We start from the raw sequence: 18,868 nt of genomic DNA, 5'->3' as shown, positions 1-18,868 counted from the left end.
TGCTGCATCGAAATGATCTAAGTCCCGTAGGGTTATCGTTGAGCCAGATTGTAGCAATGGTGTGAACTGGCTAAAGTTTTCTAACAATGCACCGTATGTGTTCAAAGACTTGATTCAGAAGTGTTATAGATTTGGTTGATTCCGACGGGATGGCAGACGGTTTGGCCAAAGCTGGGATAAGGGAGAAGTTGGATCTCCTTGGTGTCTCTCCTTGGTCCGAGGTGTGATTTTTTAATATATTGTTTTCTTTTTAATCTTGCATGACCCTTTTTACGTCCTATATGTGATAACAATTTTACAATTTATTTAGGTGGGCATACAATTGATTTTACTACTAATTTTAAATATAATGAATCCATCTAGTAATATATTTAGTTAGTTGGTGAGAGAATTATATCACTAATTTCTAATATTTTTACTCTTTCTAAACGATTCTTCAAGTTGCCATATACCTTCCCAAAAAGAGTGTATTAACTATAAAGATATACCCAACAATCTTTTGATTTAATGGCAATAATAGAGAAAAGATTATATGAAACTATTACATATTATCCTTATCTCTTTTCAATAGGAGAATGACAAATCATATTTTTTCTCTTAATTTTTAGTTTTTTCCTCCAAAAAAAAATTTAAATCCAATTAAAAATATTAAAAATGAGGAGAAAAAATCTGTTTTGTTATTCCCTTGTTGAAAAAGAATAAGTATGATGGGGAATTACAGTTTCATACAATTTTTTTTCCACAAGGTATAAAAATTTGGGTTCAATCCTAAATAACCTTATTCCCTACCCTCAATTTAAAAAAAAAAACTACAAAAGTATAAAAGAAAAGATTATATCCACCCGACTATACAATATTGAGAGTGGAGAGCAACAATATCTAAACTTTGAGAAAAATAAAGAAATCAATCATCAACCATCCAAACCTCTAATGAAAATCTCAATTTTTTCATACCAATTTTCTTTTACCAAACTTTTCAATATCTAATGGTTACATTAGATCTTGATTAAATTTAAAATTTCCAATTTCTTGATTCCTTGTATTAAGCAATAAAGTGAAGGAAAATAACAAAAGCTTAACCCTAGGCATTTCTTATATTGAAAAGATGAAGTATAGCCATTGGATAAACTAAGCTTTCCAGCACATCGGAAAGCTGTTGTATGCCTTTTGTTCTCAGGCACATTCTCAAAAAACATTGTAATATAGATAAGACTAATTACGTATAGAATCTTCAATTACACCTGTAAGGCCCAATTTTATGCCCAGGCCCGAATATTAAAACAATAAACAACAGTCCAATTACAAAATAACAAACCAACCCACTACCTAGCCCAATAGCAGAAACCCTAGCCCAAATAAAAAAACAAATGTTTGCAGCAGAAAACCCTAGGCGCAGCATGCCTAGGGCGCGCCGCTCAGCCTCGTCTGTCCCCCTCACGCTCGCACGCCTCAGCCTTGGCCACCACGACGCCCACGCGTCTGACACTCCCACCTGCTCCACCGTGCCCACCACCTGCAACAAGAACAAACACCACAGCAAGGAAAGCATGCAAATGATGGGGAAAACAATAAACAAAAGGAACAAAACAAATATTGGCTTTAAAAGCCGAAATCGGTCAGGGGAACAGGGGGATTTTTTTCCTTTCATTTTTCAATTGTAGTACTACTTAAGAATACAAGAATAAAAGCAGATTCAAGCAAGAAAGACCAAAAACAGAAAAGGCAGTCAGATCTAAGGTCTTTTTTTATTGTTCAAAAACTCATCTATTAGATATTTTTACATAGCATAGGTTTATAAAAAGGAAATAGCAAAAAAAAATAAAAAATTTTACCTTTCCGGCCACCGCGTGCGGTGGCCGGCGCCGGCGAGCCTCCGGTGGCCGTCCGGTGACCCCCCTTGGCCGGAAATCGCTCCGTGCCCTCCCTCTCCCTCTTTCTTTCTTTTTTTTTCCCTCACCTGGTCTCAAATGAATTCTTCAAAAAAACTTAGCTTTTATAGGGGACCAAAACGCACCGTTTTGGTCCCCCCTGTTTAATGATAAAACGACGTCGTTTCGGACGTGGGGCGGGTCGACCCGACCCGCACCAGGGCAGGATCCGCGTGTTTTTGAGCGGAAGGGCTATTTGCGCAATTGGCCCTTCCGCATTTTTATATTTCGCAATTAAGTTATTCGTTGTTTATAAATTGACCCCGAAATCCATTACACTTTGCGATTTAGTCCCCTTTCTAACGGTGTCGTTTCAAGTGTTTGGATAAATTACTTATTTGATCCCCCATAGTTTAACGCGCGTTCTGATAAGTCCATTCTCCTTTAATTTCTTTCAAAATTCGCCCCAGAGATTTGGTTTTAATCCAATCTCATCCCTTTTTCATCTATTTTTTTTACCTTAAATTTCATAATATTTTTGGCTGTTTAATTCAATTTTAAATATTAATCGTTATATATATAATATTATTATCATTGTTGTTTTATTATTATTGTATTATTTAACTATGTATGTATTTTGTTTCGTTTCTACTATTATATACATATATCATATATTCTTTAATATTAATATTTGTTCACATATTTCATTACATATATATATAGGTATTTTTGTGTATATGGTATTATTTTCATGTATTCATTTATTTATATCATTTTTTAAATAATTATATTAAGCATACACTTGTAAATATCGTGCTATTCGTATATTTCCCATTATCTCATACAAATATCTTTGCATTATCCGTCATACATTTCTTTCATTTTTATGTATATGTTTTTAGATATCACAACATTTATATATTTTTGCATTATGTTACGTATACATTTTTTATCTTTACTATTGTGATTATTAGTATATGTTTTCGTATTTATGAATATATCTTTAATACATATAAGTATATATTTATTATTAATAGATGTTTTCAACATTATTATTATATATATTATGTGAATATTTTAACATTACATTATATATGTATTTATATATATTACGCATATATATAGACCCCTTTTTTAATATTATATATTTCACACATATATATAGATATACGTACTTATACCTACTTAAATATATTTTTCACATTTCATAATTCTTATATACTTACATATATTTATGCATATTTTACATCATATACATACTTATATATTTTATACTCTTAAAAATGTTTTTTGTATATTTCACATATTTTATAATTCACATACATATATTTTATATTATCACGATTTGTAAATATATAAATACACATTTACATTTTTTATAATATTTACCGATTTTATATATATGTACGTACTTATCCATGTTTTCATATTCTGTAATTTATATATATTTCTTATTTTATGGTTTTAAATTATACATGCACATATATATATTTTACATAATTGTATTCATTGTCATCATTGTTATTTGGTGTTTGTTTATTTATCCATGTACACTTGTGCTTTTTCTAAAACGTTAGTTCTATTTATTTATTTGTATGCTTTGTTTATGTAATCGCCTCGTCATTTCATTTTGCCTATTGTATTGTTGTTACTCACTTTACTTTGCTTACCTTGTCGTATTCGTTATTGTTTCGTCAAGCATTAACACCAAACATCAAAAGGAAAATTTTTCTAAATAAGGCAATATTTCGCGTTTGGAAAATCGAGAAAACGTGCCCTAACGTGCTGGGTTTCGATTTCTCGTTCGACCAAATAGCCAAATATCCTTTTTAAACTTTTAAATAAGGCAATATTTCGCGTTTGGAAAATCGAGGAAACGTGCCCTAACGTGCTGGGTTTCGATTTCTCGTTCGACTAAACAGCCAAATATCCTCTTAAAGCTTCAAAATATGGTTTCATTAAACTATAAGGTGATCTTGGTTTCGATGGTTTAGGGTATTGTGTCCTAATGTGCTGGATGTGATATTCCTTCGGAACAAGAGAATCTTATATTTCAATTCACGTTATCAGAGTTTTCTTTTAAGGATCGTATTTTTTAAAACCCTTCAAATTTTCAATTTTCGACACTAAGACACTAATTAATCAACTAGGTACCAATTTTGGGCGTATCGAGGGTGCTAATCCTTCCTCGTGCGTAACCGACTCCCGAACCCGTTTTTTAAATTTCATAGACCAAAATCTTTGTTTTGATAAAAATTAAATCGTTTATTAAAAACAACCACTTTTCAAGGTGACCCGATCACACCTCATCAAAAAGGATCGGTGGCGACTCCCGTTTTCATTCTTTTTTTAATCCAAGTCGACCCCGTTTTCATTCAAAAAATGGTGTCAACAGCTTGGCGACTCCACTGGGGACATAAGAGAGTCAAGCCACGTGTTGATTATTTCTTGTCTTTTGTCGAAAGTTGAAAATTCGATTTAAATTTACGATCCTCTCATCTTTTGTTTTGAGTTACATTTTTATCGTGTTCTGTATTTTATTTTATACCTCCGCACATTCCATTGCATGACCGTTGGTCACACCTTTTAAGTGGGAGTGAGAAACTACGCCTTCGTGAGGTTTTCACCTCCGCATGGGATAGTGAATCGCTTCCGGGATACATCCGTACCTATGTCTTCGTGAGATTTTCATCTCCGCATGGCCATAGGGAAATGTATTCCCCTGAACTGAACTCGGTCCATATGAGCCTATAATGGGTGAGGATCGAGGAATCTGCTGGTTCAGGTACCCTCACTTTAGAACCAAACCACACATAGCGAGCCATAAGAACCCACCAAGATAGAGCTATTCTAGACCCTAGTGCTTACCGAATAGATGCTTTATTTATTATTGTTTATTTTAAATCCTAGATCTAATTTGCTTTGTTTGTGATTGCATGGCATTTTCATTTCAAAAGAGGTGTCGATTCACGTTCAGTATAGATAGAAAGCTTATCATGGAAAAGAGGTTTCTTGATAAAGTAGAAGACAATGCAGCTGTACGATTATGGGCTGAGACGATGTGGAGAGAGAAAGGCGATAGTCTTGCAGAAGGGTACGTATCAGAGTTATGGGACTTCACCCGTATCAGCGTAGTCCAAAATGATCTGCGAGAAATGAAGGAAATATGGGATCAATGGGACGACGGGACCAAGCAGATGTTTTACTATGATTACGGGGACTTGCCTCACCTACTTGGTGTCAAAGTGGACAAGCATTTATTCCGAGCCCTAGCCCAGTTTTGGAATCCTGCTTACAGTTGTTTCACTTTTGGAAAAGTGGACTTGGTGCCCACCGTGGAAGAATATACGACCTTGCTTCGGTGTCCAAAGATTCAAATTGACAAAGCCTATTCTAGAGCTGCTAGTGTCCCGACATTATTAAAAAAATTGATGAGCATTACAGGGATGAGCGAACAGTGGGTCGCTGCCCGGATTCAACAGAAAGGAGACAGTAAATGCGTTCCTTGGAAAAGCTTGCGAGATTTAGTATTAGCACACCCCGATGTGAAGAAAAGAGTGGATGTCTTCGCTCTAGGTATCTATGGTTTGGTAATTTTCCCTAGAGCTTTAGGGCACGTAGATGAGGCCGTCTCTGATTTGTTCGATCGGCTTAGTAAAGGAGTCACGCCCATCCCGGCAATCTTAGCAGAAACCTTCAGATCTCTAAGCGCATGTCGAAGAGCAGGGGAGGGAAGGTTCATCGGATGCGCACAGCTACTATTGGTGTGGTTCCATAGTCACTTTTGGAAGGTGGAAAATGTCTCCTATCGAGTCTTCTCAGAAGACTATTCCCCATTGAAGGAACAAGTTGCTACACCAAGACGAGACGACATCACGGAAGAGAAGTGGATGACGATTCTCCAAAATCTTCAGGAGGATGACGTTGAATGGAAAGCTCCTTGGATGGTACCCGACGAGATCCTGTATCGATGTGGGGATTTCAACTGGGTCCCTTTACTCGGAATTTGGGGAGCTATCGGTTATGCCCCTTTACTCGTATTAAGACAATATAGATCGAGACAGTTCATACCAGCAACACAAGGGCTGGCTCAATGTGAGTTTTCTTATAAGGATGAAAACTACAAGAGAAAAACTCGAGAAATATCTAACGCTTGGAAACAGGTTCACCGAATGAAAAGATTCACCGTAGGAGCGATGACAACTTCAGAATATTATGGGTGGTGGAGTAAAAGAGTCAATGACAACATCCCTAAGCCGAGGGAAGATTGCGTTCAGTCTATAGAGGAGCATCTACAAGTAGTTCCGTCAGAATTAGAGATCATCAAACGAGACTTTGAGAAAAGAAATTCTGAGTTGGGAAAGAGGATAGAACAGTTAGAAGAAGAAAGAGTGCATTTGGGATTAGACATCGATATCCACAAGCTAGAAGCCGAGAAATTAAGGAAGGGAAAGAACAAAGCTGAAGAGGATTTGGATAGTCTAAAAACAGATTACAAGAAGCTGCGGTTGTCGATGAGAACTGTCGGTCTGGGTAAAACGTCAGAGCAGTGGCGACAAGAGATCAATGAGGAAAAGAATAGGGCCGATCAGTGGGAAAAGAAATTTCAAGATGCTCGAGCTCGAGAAAACGCTTTGGAAAGGAGTTTGTTAGAGTGCCGAAATGAGAAGGTAGGATTAAAGGCCAAGGTGGCAGAGCTAGAAAAGTCACTTCACTCGTACCGTAGTCGCAACTCCATGATCGAATTAAGAGCAAGTTTAAATAAGATCGAAGAACTGAAAGAAAAGGTAGAGGAGCTTGAGGATGCATTACACAATTCTGAGCTACGAATGGAGCTTCTTAAGAGGAGTAATGATCAATGGCAAGAGCAATTCCATCATTCTCAAAGGCAGATTAGAGATAGAGATTACGTTATGGGCGAAGCTGTGACTCAAGTGCGGGAAGTGGCTGATCATCTGTAAACATTAGCAGTTCAGGCCGATGTATTGAGTTTAAAATATGAGTCAGAATCAAGCCGAGGTCGAGATTTAGCTTGGCTTCTTAGGAAGGTTAAGGCCTTGGGTATAAAGGCGAGGCCGTATATGTAATTTATTTTATGTAAAGAAATTTGCTTTCTAGTTGAGTTTTCTAATGAAATTGAATTCGAATCAATGCCTCTTTTTGCATTCATCTCATACATTTGCATTACATCATATGCAGTAAGTTTCATAAAATGACCCTAATAAAATTAAATTATGACAGTTACCCTGGAAACCAACAAAAATCTAATCAAATATCACTACGGTACTCGTCGCCAAACAAAAGTAATGGATCAAAGGTTGGAAAGATTGGAACAGTTGCAACGAGAGATGCAAGATCAGATGCATGAACGACTGGAAAAAATCCAGCAAGACATGTTAGAATCCCAGAACACTGTGATGAACCAATTAAAGCAGTTATTGGCTGGAGGAAATAACAAAGGAAAGGACCCCGTAGTCGATGCGGGGGAAGATCACGATGACCCTATTTATCCTCCAGGTTTCACCCCAACTAACACCCAAGCACAACCAGAGGTGTACCCACAGAGGGTACCGGTTACCATTAGACCTCAATATCTGGCTAGTGCCTCGGTACCAGTGTATTTTCAAATGGGCTCGGGTTCGAATCCCGGGGATAATCCCACTAATCCTGTGGTCCCGGACCTCGATGACGTGGTAGAAACAGAAAAAACAAGAATGAACCTGGCAAAACAGCTGGAGGACCGATGTAGATGGTTAGAGGAAAAATTTAGAGTCATGGAGAACATCGACTATCATCGCGGGGTTGACGCCAAGGATCTGAGTTTGGTCCCTAATTTAGTACTCCCACCTAAGTTCAAAATGCCGGAATTCGAAAAATATAATGGGACTAGTTGTCCTGAAGCTCATATAACTATGTTCTGTCGAAGAATGACAGGATACGTCAACAACGATCAGCTGTTAATCCACTGCTTCCAGGACAGTTTGATCGGATCTGCAGCCAAATGGTACAACCAACTGAGTCGTGCTAAAGTTAGTTCATGGAGAGACTTGGCGCAAGCTTTTATGAAGCAATACAGTCATGTAACGGATATAACACCCGATCGAATTACGTTACAAAACATGGAGAAAAAGCCTAGCGAGAATTTCAGGCAGTACGCCCAACGATGGAGAGAAGTGGCAACACAAGTCCAGCCACCCCTTTTGGAAAAAGAGGTCACCATGTTGTTTATCAACACTTTGAAAGCCCCGTTCATCAATCACATGTTGGGGAGTGCTACCAAGAGCTTCTCGGACATGGTAATGTCCGGTGAAATGATTGAGAACGCGGTAAGGAGCGGTAAAATTGACACGGGGGAAAACTTAAAAGACCAGCCCCAAGGAAAAAAGAGGGTGAAGTAAACAACGTAAGCACATATAGCAAGAGCCATTCAAAACCGATTACTGTTGGCCCTCCAAAAATGATAACCACTAGTCACCAAGCCCCCTCGAGGCAGGAACCCAACACAAGGCCCAACACAAGGACTAACACAGAGAGACTTCAGTTCACGCCCATTCCAATAACATACGGGGAACTGTATCAGAAGTTATTTGATGCACACATAGTATCTCCATTTTATCTCGAGCCCATGCAACCTCCATATCCCAAATGGTATGACACGAACGCCCAATGTGAATACCATGCAGGGATACCAGGACACTCAATTGAGAACTGTACTGGGTTTAAAAAGGCGGTGGAAAGGTTCATTAAGATGGGGATTGTGAAGTTTGACGACCCATTAGGACCCAACGTAGCAGCGAATCCGTTACCCAACCATGCTGATAAAGGGGTAAACGCAATAATCGAAGGTGAGAAAAAGAGAATCAAAACCGACATTGCAGAGATAAAAACCCCATTGAGTTGGGTCTGGAGACAAATGATAGAAGGAGGTCTCATCAAACAAGATTCAAAAGAAAGGCCCGAAGGAACGAAGACGTACTGCGAGTTTCATGCTGAAGAAGACCATGACATTCGAAACTGCACTGAATTCAAGGCCATGGTGCAAAATCTGATGAACAACAAAGAGCTAGAATTTTATGAAGAGATCAAAGGACTTGAAAATGGAGAATTTATGCCTCGGAGGAGGGGCCTACGGGAAAGGCCCCAAATCACCCAGTGGTGATTATTTCAAGGCCAACGAGTACAGGATCTGGAATACAACTGGCGCCAAGGGTCATAATCCAAAAACTGTAGCCTTTCCTTACAAGGATAGCAAAAAGGTTCCTTGGAATTACGACTGCAATGTGATGATCACGGGAGAGGAGAACCCGATAAATGCTTCAGAAGAGGCTAATGACGCAGGTTTCTATACGCGTAGTGGAAAACGTTACGACCTGGGAAATACAAAAAGGGAACTTATAAAAGGAAAAGCCTTGGCGGTTGAACAAAATAAAACGAAGACGACCGGAATTGAACCGCAAATTAACACACCGGTGACTGAAAATGAGGCTAGAGAATTCCTAAAATTCTTGAAGCATAGCGAGTATAGCGTGGTGGAACAATTGCATAAGCAACCCGCTCGCATCTCAGTGCTCGAGTTACTTCTAAGTTCAGAGATACATCGTAATGCGTTGGTAAAAGTGCTAAATGAGACCTATGTCGCTAAAGATATCTCAGTGAACAAATTGGATCGCCTGGTTAACAATATAAATGCCGATAATTTCATCTTCTTCAACGATGATGAGATCCCGCCAGGTGGTATGGGATCTACCAAGGCCTTGCACATCACTGCCCGTTGCAAGGGGTGTATACTACCGGCGGTACTCGTGGACAATGGATCGGCCCTGAATGTTTTACCCCTGTCCACATTAAACAGGTTACCTGGGATAGTTCTCACATGAAATCATGTCAAAATATAGTGAGAGCATTTGATGGCTCTGAGAGAAAAGTGATGGGGAGAATCGAGATACCTCTATTGATTGGTCCAAATACATACGAGGTGGACTTGTTGGTAATGGATATTAAACCATCTTACAATTGCCTATTGGGGAGGCCTTGGATCCATTCTGCAGGAGCTGTACCATCGTCACTTCACCAAAAGTTAAAGCTGGTGATAGAGGGTAGATTGGTGACTATAGGTGCAGAAGAAGACATCATTGCATCAGTCACCATGATATGCCATACATAGAGGCTGATAGTGAAGCAATAGAATGTTCATTCCGATCATTGGAATTCGTAAATGCCACATTTGTCATCGAGATGAGCAAAATCCCAGAGCCTAAGATATCCAAAGCTACGTCAATGAGCTTACAGCTAACGATGGGAAAGGGAGCATTGCCTGGAAGAGGATTGGGAAAATACCTCCAGGGAAGGGTTGGAGTACCGATCCTAGTTAACAAACAGGACCGTTATGGTTTGGGATATAAGCCTAATGCGAGGGAAAGGAGGAAAGAGATGGAGAAAAAGCAAGAAAAGAGAAGAGCACATTTGGGCGGGATAGAAGTCAAGTGGGGACCGATGACCTTTCCCCATATATCTAAGACTTTTGTTTCAAGGGGAATTGTCTACCCTGAAGAGAAGGATGAGGTTACAGAAGGAAGGATTGAGAGGTTGGACATCAATGCCATATCCGCGGAAGAAAGGGTGGAAAGGAATTTATCAGGCATTCGTCCTTGCGAACCTGGAAGTGTTTTGAATAACTGGACTGCAGAAGAGATCCCTGTAACATTTAGAACTAATTCAGAGTAATATTCAGAACACTTGTTGCCCTAAGCCTGGGGGTGATAAGAATCTTTTGTAAAAGGCACATGTCCAAAATCTAATTTCAGTGAAAACTTATCATTCAGTTTCATCTTGAGCAAATATTCTTTCATTCTTTTCATTCTTTATAATCATAGTATGCATACAAGTATTCTTAGATTCTTTTATTTGGGCCTCCATTTGTTCCAATAACAGGTCTTCAGATATCAACGAGATGAGCGACTCTGTTACTAATTCAGAGTCTCTATTTGAGCAAGACACGAGTATAGATAATCCTCAAGATTTTGAAGGTGACCAAGACAGCGTTTTATCTCCGGATTTGTTAAGAATGATGGAAGAAGAAGAAAAACAAATTCTACCCTATAAGGAATCAGTAGAAGTCGTGATCTTAGAAGAGGGCAGAGAGGTAAAAGTTGGCGCTTGCATTGCCAAGGAAACAAGGCGAGACCTTGTTAAGTTGCTTCAAGAATTTAAAGATGTCTTCGCATGGTCCTACCAAGATATGCCAGGTTTAAGTACTGATATTGTGGTGCACCGATTGCCTATAAAGGAAGAATGCAAACCAGTCCAACAAAAGCTTCGAAGGATGAGGCCTGATGTCTTGCTAAAAATAAAGGAAGAAGTCAAGAAGCAATTCGATGCTGGTTTCTTACAGGTGGTCAAATACTCAGAATGGGTAGCCAATATAGTCCCTGTTCCTAAGAAAGATGGGAAGGTGCGAATGTGTGTGGACTACAGAGACTTGAACAAAGCCAGCCCAAAAGATAATTTCCCACTGCCTCATATCGATACCTTGGTAGACAACACGGCCGGATACTCACTGTTCTCTTTCATGGATGGTTTCTCCGGGTACAACCAAATTAAGATGCTTTCTGAAGACAAGGAAAAGACCACATTCATAACGATGTGGGGGACGTTTTGTTATAAAGTGATGCCTTTTGGATTGAAAAATGCGGGAGCAACGTATCAGAGAGCCATGGTAGCATTATTCCATGATATGATGCATAAAGAGATAGAAGTTTATGTTGATGACATGATCGCAAAATCCAGAACAGAAAGGGAACACGTGCAAGTTCTGAGAAAACTGTTTCTGAGGTTAAGGAAGTTCCAGCTAAAACTTAACCCAGCCAAGTGTACTTTCGGGGCTAGATCAGGAAAACTGCTAGGATTCTTAGTCAGCGAAAAGGGAATTGAAATTGACCCAGACAAAGTTAAGGCCATACAAGAATTACCTCCGCCAAGTACTCAAAAAGAAGTTCGGGGTTTCCTAGGAAGACTGAATTACATCGCTCGATTCATTTCACAATTAACTGAGAAATGTGACCCCATATTCCGCCTTCTTAGGAAACACAATCCAGGTGTATGGGATGAGGAGTGCCAGGAAACTTTCGAAAGAGTTAAACATTACTTGTCCAACGCCCCAGTACTGATGCCACCTTGCCCTGACAAACCACTAATACTATACTTGGCAGTATTTGAGAATTCCATGGGGTGCGTGCTCGGCCAACATGATGAGTCAGGACGAAAAGAAAGAGCGATCTATTATCTCAGTAAGAAGTTCACTGAATGCGAAACGAGATATTCGCCAATTGAAAAATTATGTTGCGCATTGGTTTGGACTACTCGGAGATTGAGACAATACATGTTGTACCATACGACTTGGTTAATCTCAAAGTTAGACCCTCTGAAATACATGATGGAGTCAACTGCTCTAAACGGAAGGATGGCCCGATGGCAAATTCTACTATCTGAATTCGACATAACCTATGTGAATCAAAAGGCTGTAAAAGGGAGCGCGATAGCAGATTTTCTAGCAAGTAGAGCCCTGGACGATTATGAGCCTTTGAACTTTGACTTCCCAAATGAGGATCTGATGTATGTGGCAACTACTGAAGCGGGCACACAAGAAGGCAATACTTGGAAATTAAATTTTGACGGAGCCTCAAATGCCATGGGCAACGGGATTGGGGCAGTCTTGGTATCTCCAAACGGTGATCATTATCCTTTCACCAGTAAACTAGATTTTGATTGCACAAATAACATGGCGGAATATGAAGCATGTATCATGGGAATCCGCGCGGCTATGGAACGCAAAATCAAGGTACTTGAGGTATATGGGGATTCGGCATTGGTAATTTATCAGCTCAAAGGCGAATGGGAAACAAGAGACCCTAAATTGATTAGTTACCGAAGGATAGTCCTAGAATTGATTGAGGAGTTTGACGACATCACTTTTTGTTATCTCCCACGAGACGAGAATCAGATGGCCGACGCTTTAGCTACATTGGCTTCCATGATCAAAGTAAATAGACCAGAGGATGTGAAGCCTATCCAAATGAGCATTTATGATGCTCCAGCCCACTGTTGTAATATTGACGAGGAAGAAGAAAAGGACGACAACCCTTGGTATCAGGACATATTGCGATACGTGAAAAATTGTGAATACCCGAACCAAGCAACTGAGAATGACAAGAGAATGTTGAGGAGGCTGGCCAGTGGTTACGTCTTAGATGGGGAAATCCTGTACAAAAGAGGAAAAGATCAGGTGCTGTTAAGATGTGTAGACGCTGTGGAGGCCAAGCAGATCTTGGAAGAAGTCCATGATGGTATTTGTGGAACACACGCTAACGGTTTCACAATGGCCAGACAGATCATGAGATTTGGATATTATTGGTCTACCATGGAAGGAGACTGCATCAAGTATGCTAAGAAGTGCCATAAATGCCAGATTTACGGAGACAAAATTCATGTGCCTCCATCACCTCTTCACGTCATGACTTCCCCATGGCCTTTCTCCATGTGGGGCATGGACGTCATTGGGCCGATATCGCCAAAGGCTTCAAACGGACATCGTTTCATTTTTGTAGTGATTGACTACTTTACTAAGTGGGTAGAGGCTACTTCTTACGCCAACGTCACAAAGACAGCTGTCAGCAAGTTTTTAAAGAAGGAAATCATATGTCGGTATGGAATGCCTGAAAGGATCATATCAGACAACGCATTAAATTTGAATAATAGCACGATAGCAGAGGTTTGTAATCAATTCAAGATCAAGCACCACAACTCATCGCCATATCGTCCGAAGATGAATGGTGCGGTGGAGGCAGCCAATAAAAATATCAAAAAGATTGTAGGGAAAATGACTGAGACCTATAGAGATTGGCACGAGAAGTTGCCATTCGCCCTCTATGCTTATCGAACATCCGTCAGGACTTCTACCGGGGCAACACCATTCTCTTTGGTTTATGGAATGGAGGCAGTGCTACCAATTGAGGTTGAAATTCCCTCTCTCCGAGTTTTTTCAGAACTAAAGTTAGACGAAGCAGAATGGGTCCAAGCCCGATATGATCAGCTGAACTTGATTGAAGAAAGGAGGTTAAGAGCTATCCGTCATGGTCAAATGTACCAGAAACGAATGATGCGAGCTTACAATAAGAAAGTTCGTCCTAGAAACTTCCATGAAGGGGACTTGGTACTGAAGAAGATCCTTCCCATACAAAAGGACTTCAGAGGAAAGTGGATGCCAAACTGGGAGGGACCTTATGTAGTAAAAAAGGCCTTTTCAGGAGGGGCATTAATTTTAACTGGGATGGATGGCAAAAGCTTGCCCAATCCTGTGAATTCGGATTCAGTGAAGAGGTACTTTGCCTAAAAAAAAAAAAAAAAAAAGGGGAGAGGCCAAGGCGAAAACCCGCAAAGGGCACCTTGAGACCAAAGGGGCTTTGAATTGAAAACCCAGGAATGGGCAATTCGAATTTTCGATCAAAGTTGAGGCATAGAGTAGTTTTGTCTTCTCCGAATTAACAAGAAGGAGAGATGCTACATCTTGGGGCATCAACAAAGTCTTTTAGGATTTCTAAACACAGAGTTTGTGCGGAGAAGCTCACGCTGCGATATCTGGGGCACCTGTTTTTTTTATCTTATTTACATCTTAGCAAAATTTGCTATTTGTTCATTTAGAGCTCTGCTCTCAATAAAATTCCATCTTATTCATTGTGATAATCTTTTTCATCATATCTCAGCAAAGTTTGCTATCTTGATTGATTTATTCATTTCGAGCTTTGCTCTCAGCAAATTTTATTTTGTCCATTTTGATAATCTTTCAAGCATTTTTCCTTGAAATAACGATTAATGGATTGACAATACACATGCAGAAGGAGTTCTGCATATTACTCTGAAAGTTTCTAAATAACACGAGGACCTGAAAAAGGACTGTTGTTTAGAGCTGACCAAACTTAAGGGTTAGAAGCATTGGAAGAAGAATAGTCCAAATTGCATCTATTTCTTTAGGTTTTCTGTCAAAGGTACTGGCTGAACAAGAAGACATCAGTGATAGAACCTTGATGAACAATGAGGAATGATAACCTGAGCATTAAAAATGGACCATTCTCATGACATTCTACAAATATAATACATACCATCTAGTTAGGAGCATTTGATTCATTCTGATCATGTCATCCTAAACACTAGGCATAAATAGGTCCATGAAATGGATTTTGCAGGTCATGTTCCCCAGAGAACAGATCAAAGAGACAAATCCTATACCCCTGAAGTTACAGTGGGATAGATTGAAGTCATTAAAGTAGATCTTGTCTTCATGTATTGGCGTGAAGTAGATCGAAGATATCAGATCCTATCTTCCTATATTGGTAGGAAGTGGATCGAAGATGCAGATCTTGTCTTCCCATATTGGTGGCGAAGTAGATCGAAGAAAGCAGATCTTGTCTTCATGTATTGGCGTGAAGTAGATCGAAGATATCAGATCCTATCTTCCTATATTGGTAGGAAGTGGATCGAAGATGCAGATCTTGTCTTCCCATATTGGTGGCGAAGTAGATCGAAGAAAGCAGATCTTGTCTTCATGTATTGGCGTGAAGTAGATCGAAGATATCAGATCCTATCTTCCTATATTGGTAGGAAGTGGATCGAAGATGCAGATCTTGTCTTCCCATATTGGTGGCGAAGTAGATCGAGAAAGCAGATCTTGTCTTCATGTATTGGCGTGAAGTAGATCGAAGTAGCAGATCCTATCTTCCTATATTGGTAGGAAGTGGATCGAAGATGCAGATCTTGTCTTCCCATATTGGTGGCAAAGTAGATCGCAGAAAGCAGATCTTATCTTCATGTATTGGCGTGAAGTAGATCGAAGATAGCAGTCCTGTCTTCCTATATTGGTAGGAAGTGGATCGACGATGCAGATCTTGTCTTCCCATACTGGTGGTGAAGTAGATCGAAGAAAGCCGATCGACGATGGCAGATTTTACCTCCCTGACTACAGTAGAGTACATTGAAGCCAATAACTCTATCTCCCTACATTCAACAGTGGAATAGAGTGAAGAGCACAAATCTTGTCTCCCTAAGCAGTATTGAGCGGACGAAGAAAAACACAAATCTCATCCCATGGAATGTAGCAGAGTAGATTGAAGCTACAAGGCGTATCTAAAGTTGCAGTAGAGCAGATCGAAGAATCATAAGACGCAGTGGACTAGAATGAGGTTACTTGAAGAAAGGAAGCACCAAAAGAAGTCAAAACTCGACGAGCCCGGGCAAAATTGGCCTTTCTTAGTCTTTGCTCTGTTCTCGTTACACGATAACAAGCAAAGAGGGGCAGCTGTAAGGCCCAATTTTATGCCCAGGCCGAATATTAAAACAATAAACAACAGTCCAATTACAAAATAACAAACCAACCCACTACCTAGCCCAATAGCAGAAACCCTAGCCCAAATAAAAAAACAAATGTTTGCAGCAGAAAACCCTAGGCGCAGCATGCCTAGGGCGCGCCGCTCAGCCTCGTCTGTCCCCCTCACGCTCGCACGCCTCAGCCTTGGCCACCACGACGCCCACGCGTCTGACACTCCCACCTGCTCCACCGTGCCCACCACCTGCAACAAGAACAAACACCACAGCAAGGAAAGCATGCAAATGATGGGGAAAACAATAAACAAAAGGAACAAACAAATATTGGCTTTAAAAGCCGAATCGTCATGGGAACAGGGGGATTTTTCCTTTCATTTTCAATTGTATACTACTTAAGAATACAAGAATAAAAGCAGATTCAAGCAAGAAAGACCAAAAACAGAAAAGGCAGAGATCTAAGGTCTTTTTTATTCAAAAACTCATCTATTAGATATTTTTACATAGCATAGTTTATAAAAAGGAATAGCAAAAAAAATAAAAAATTTACCTTCGCCGGTGGCCGGCGCCGGCGCCGGCGAGCCTCCGGTGGCCGTCCGGTGACCCCCCCTTGGCCGGAAATCGCTCCGTGCCCTCCCTCTCCCTCTTTCTTTCTTTTTTTTCCCTCACCTGGTCTCAAATGAATTTTCAAAAAAACTTAGCTTTTATAGGGGACCAAAACGCACCGTTTTGGTCCCCCCTGTTTAATGATAAAACGACGTCGTTTCGGACGTGGGGCGGGTCGACCCGACCCGCACCAGGGCAGGATCCGCGTGTTTTTGAGCGGAAGGGCTATTTGCGCAATTGGCCCTTCCGCATTTTTATATTTCGCAATTAAGTTATTCGTTGTTTATAAATTGACCCCGAAATCCATTACACTTTGCGATTTAGTCCCCTTTCTAACGGTGTCGTTTCAAGTGTTTGGATAAATTACTTATTTGATCCCCATAGTTTAACGCGCGTTCTGATAAGTCCATTCTCCTTTAATTTCTTTCAAAATTCGCCCCAGAGATTGGTTTTAATCCAATCTCATCCCTTTTTCATCTATTTTTTTTACCTTAAATTTCATAATATTTTGGCTGTTTAATTCAATTTTAATATTAATCGTTATATATATAATATTATCATTGTTGTTTATTATTATTGTATTATTTAACTATGTATGTATTTTGTTTCGTTTCTACTATTATATACATATATCATATATTCTTAATATTAATATTTGTTCACATATTTCATTACATATATATAGGTATTTTGTGTATATGTATTTTCATGTATTCATTTATTTATATCATTTTTAATAATTATATTAAGCATACACTTGTAAATATCGTGCTATTCGTATATTTCCATTATCTCATACAAATATCTTTGCATTATCGTCATACATTTCTTTCATTTTATGTATATTTTTAGATATCACACATTATATATTTTGCATTATGTTACGTATACATTTTTTATCTTTACTATTGTGATTATTAGTATATGTTTTCGTATTTATGAATATATCTTTAATACATATAAGTATATTATTATTATAGATGTTTTCAACATTATTATTATTATATTATGTGAATATTTTAACATTAATTATATATGTATTTATATATTACGCATATATATATACCCCCTTTTTAATATTATATTTTACACATATATATAGATATACGTACTTATACCTACTTAAATATATTTTTCACATTTCATAATTCTTATATACTTACATATATTTATGCATATTTACATCATATACATACTTATATATTTTATACTCTTAAAAATGTTTTTTGTATATTTCACATATTTATAATTCACATACATATATTTATATTATCACGATTTGTAAATATATAAATACACATTTACATTTTTTATAATATTTACCGATTTATATATATGTACGTACTTATCCATGTTTCATATTCTGTAATTTATATATATTTCTTATTTTATGGTTTTAAATTATACATGCACATATATATATTTACATAATTGTATTCATTGTCATCATTGTATTGGTGTTGTTATTTATCCATGTACACTTGTGCTTTTCTAAACGTTAGTTCTATTATTTATTTATGCTTTGTTATGTAATCGCCTCGTCATTTCATTTGCCTATTGTATTGTGTTACTCACTTTACTTTGCTTACCTTGTCGTATTCGTTATGTTTCGTCAAGCATTAACACCAAACATCAAAAGGAAATTTTCTAAATAAGGCAATATTTCGCTTTGGAAATCGAGAAAACGTGCCCTAACGTGCTGGTTTCGATTTCTCGTTCGACCAAATAGCAAATATCTTTTAACTTTAATAAGGCATATTTCGCGTTTGGAAAATCGAGGAACGTGCCCTATGCTGGTTCGATTCTCGATAACAGCATATCTAGCTCAAAATATGGTTTCATTAAACTATAAGGTGATCTTGGTTTCGATGGTTTAGGGTATTGTGTCCTAATGTGCTGGATGTGATATTCTTCGGAAAAGAAATTTTATTTCAATTCACTTATCAGATTTTTTTTAATGATTTTTTTTTTTTTATTTTCATGACTTAATCCTATATTTTTGGTCAATTGTTGATTTAATCTTC

General features: G+C 38.6%; 1 protein-coding gene across 1 annotated transcript in view; it reads right to left on the bottom strand.

The window, feature by feature from the left end:
- Positions 1-1,415: 1,415 nt before the first annotated feature.
- The window catches only part of LOC121209975 (protein G1-like), a 32,343-nt gene continuing 14,890 nt past the window's right edge, over positions 1,416-18,868 (bottom strand). The window contains exons 3-4 of the mRNA XM_041082025.1: positions 16,412-16,486; positions 1,416-1,513 (exon numbers count right to left, since the gene is read on the bottom strand). Coding sequence (XP_040937959.1) covers positions 1,416-1,513; positions 16,412-16,486 — 173 coding nt within the window. The remainder of the gene's footprint in view (positions 1,514-16,411; positions 16,487-18,868) is intronic.

This window comes from Gossypium hirsutum, chromosome A11, assembly GCF_007990345.1.
Source record: "Gossypium hirsutum isolate 1008001.06 chromosome A11, Gossypium_hirsutum_v2.1, whole genome shotgun sequence".
Taxonomy (NCBI): Eukaryota; Viridiplantae; Streptophyta; class Magnoliopsida; order Malvales; family Malvaceae; genus Gossypium; species Gossypium hirsutum.
This window is presented reverse-complemented; position numbering and strand designations above follow the sequence as displayed.